This window comes from Monoraphidium neglectum, assembly GCF_000611645.1.
Source record: "Monoraphidium neglectum strain SAG 48.87 unplaced genomic scaffold scaffold06169, whole genome shotgun sequence".
Lineage (NCBI taxonomy): Eukaryota > Viridiplantae > Chlorophyta > Chlorophyceae > Sphaeropleales > Selenastraceae > Monoraphidium > Monoraphidium neglectum.
In genome coordinates, this window is record NW_014007467.1 from 1 (window position 1) to 2,368 (window position 2,368).

The following is a 2,368-nucleotide window of genomic DNA, read 5'->3' on the forward strand; positions in this document are numbered from 1 at the left end:
ACGCACGGGTGGGGCGGCCGCAGGAGCGGGCGGGCTTTGCTGGGCGCGCGCGGCGACATACATGGCTTGCGGGGCGGCGTGCTGACTTGGCGGGTGGTGCGTGGTGCAGTCATGGGTGTGTGTCAGCGGATGGAAGCCCGCGTAGACAGTGCAGTGAGTCGGCGGCTTCGCTTCTGCAGCGTCCACCAGGGGAGCACACCGGCCTGCTGCCGCGCATGAGCGCCGGTGCGGGTCGCTGATGCCGGCCCCACCATTCATTTGTCCGACGCCTGCTTAAGCCCTGACCCCTGCTTAAGCCCTGACGGCCCCTGCCCGCGGCCGATCTGCTGGTTTCTGATCGGTGCTTTCACTCCACCCCCAGCCCTCCTGCCCTGCTCACCCCGGTAGGCCTTGACCTCTTCGCCGTTGTGCATCACCTTGAGGGTGGGGTACCCCTTGATCTGAGGATCGTGGATCAACATGACGCACGTGTCAAGAGTCGGGGTCGCGACGCGATGACGTCGGCATGGCCACTCAACCGTCAATGTGAGTATCGGGCCGCCCGTTGCACTGGGTGAAACAGCGGGGTGCTCTGCTTCGGCCAGGCTTCTGCCCGCACGGACCCCTGCCTTTGGTCGTCTGCATGGGCTGCCTCTATCCCCGGCAGCACTGTCGTGTTTGCGGCCACGTGGGAGGACGCACCTCTGCGTCTGTGCACACGTCGCGGTCCGTGGTGCAGTCGACCTTGGCGATCGCGATGCTGTCATGCGACTTGTAAGCCGACGCCAGCTCTGCCCAGGTCGGCACAAGGCGCTTGCAGTGGCCGCACCAGGGGGCAAAGTACTGCGGGGGGCAGGGGGCGGGGGCGTGCTTGGGTGTGCCGTAAGCGCCGCTCCAGCACGCAGCGCGGTGCCCATGCGCTGCGCACTCATCAGGAGTCTGATCGCGCCTGCCACCTCACCTTGACAAAGTAGACCTTGCCGTCATTGATCTGCGGCAGGAGACAGCAGAAATCAGCCGCTTGCATCACCAGATCGGAACGCACCGCCAAAACGCAAGCTCACCGCGTCGTCATAGGTGTCGGCTGTGAGTGTCACCACGTGCGAGTCCTCTTCAGCGTCTGCAAAGGCCAGTGGCGCGGCCACCAGACACAGCACCAGCAGAATAGCGAGACGGGCCATGGTTAAAATGCAAGGAGTAAGATGCTCGACGTTGAATCACAAGAAGTAGGGGAGTGTGGAGGGTGGCTGCAGGGCATGACAACGCAAAGGCGCCATGGTGTCCCGCAGCTACCCACCTGGAAACTGTCCTCACATTATTACAGCTGGTGGCCCCTGTGGCCCTGCCACTGCAGAACAACCAAGCATGCGACAAAAACCCAGAAATATAGTTGTGTGTGGTGCCTGGTGCAGCTCCGGTGGGTGCACCTGACCGCCCCACAGATCGGCGCCTTGCTGTCAAGTCCGGTTTTTACCGCAGGATGGGCGTGCAAGTTGCACCGAGCATCTGAACACCCGGGGGCGGCACTTGAGGCTTGGCACGTTACAGTACCTTTATTTTGAAGAGCAGGCCTCAATAGAATGGTCGGAGCACTCCGACAGAAGTTGCCCTCCGCTGGACCACCTCAAAGCTGCATTGCCCGATTGGATGGCGCCAATGCCAGCTGGTTACATTCACATGCTTGAATGGAATTCAAACCCTTGTCAGGATTGCACCAGAATGGGATGGCAGCGCAAGACCAGACTGCCAGCAATCATTAAACCAGGTGCTGCTAAGGGTTGTTGCGTCCGCTGGATTGCGAAGGGATGCGCATGGCCCAGTGCTGCTGGGGGTCCAGAACAAGGCGGGGAGAGCAGCCATCAAGCCCCTCCTCCTTGTCATCCCGCGAAAAAAATCATCGCAAATGCCTTCTCACTTTCCTATGGGCAACCAAATCCCGCGAAACCCAGCGATCAAAGCCTCTAATCTGATCGAGCGGCAGCGGGCGCCCCGCTGCCCCGCACAACGCAACCGCAGGGGCGGGGCCAGCCCCTGGCCCGTGGCGCTCACCCCTCGCTAACCCCTGCCCTCCCCTTCCCCCAGCCCTCACGCGCCCGCCTCCTCCTCAACCAGCAGCTCCATGACCTTAGTCACCCCCTCAGCGTCCCGCCGCGCGCACAGCGGCCGCAGCATGCGGTACGCGTACAGCAGCCGCCGCCGCGCCGCCACGCCGCGCTCGCCGCCGCGCGCCCCGCCGCCGAGGGACAGCATGAAGCGGAACGCGCGCCCCTTGAGGGCCGCGGGCGCGCCGGCCGCGTCCAGCGCGGCTGTCGCGCCCTCGATCGCGGCGCCGACCTCGTCGGAGCCGGGCGGGAGGCTCGGCAAGTCTGCCAGCTGCGGCCACTCCCCG

General features: G+C 64.2%; 1 protein-coding gene across 1 annotated transcript; it reads right to left on the reverse strand.

Moving 5' to 3' along the window:
* Positions 1 to 254: 254 nt before the first annotated feature.
* Positions 255 to 1,160, reverse strand: MNEG_16259 (prolyl 4-hydroxylase, beta polypeptide; the record flags this gene model as incomplete). Its single annotated transcript, XM_014035271.1, has 4 exons — positions 255 to 440; positions 682 to 822; positions 941 to 970; positions 1,044 to 1,160. 4 exons carry the CDS (start codon positions 1,158 to 1,160, stop codon positions 255 to 257), a joined length of 474 nt encoding a protein of 157 aa, XP_013890725.1.
* Positions 1,161 to 2,368: the final 1,208 nt, after the last annotated feature.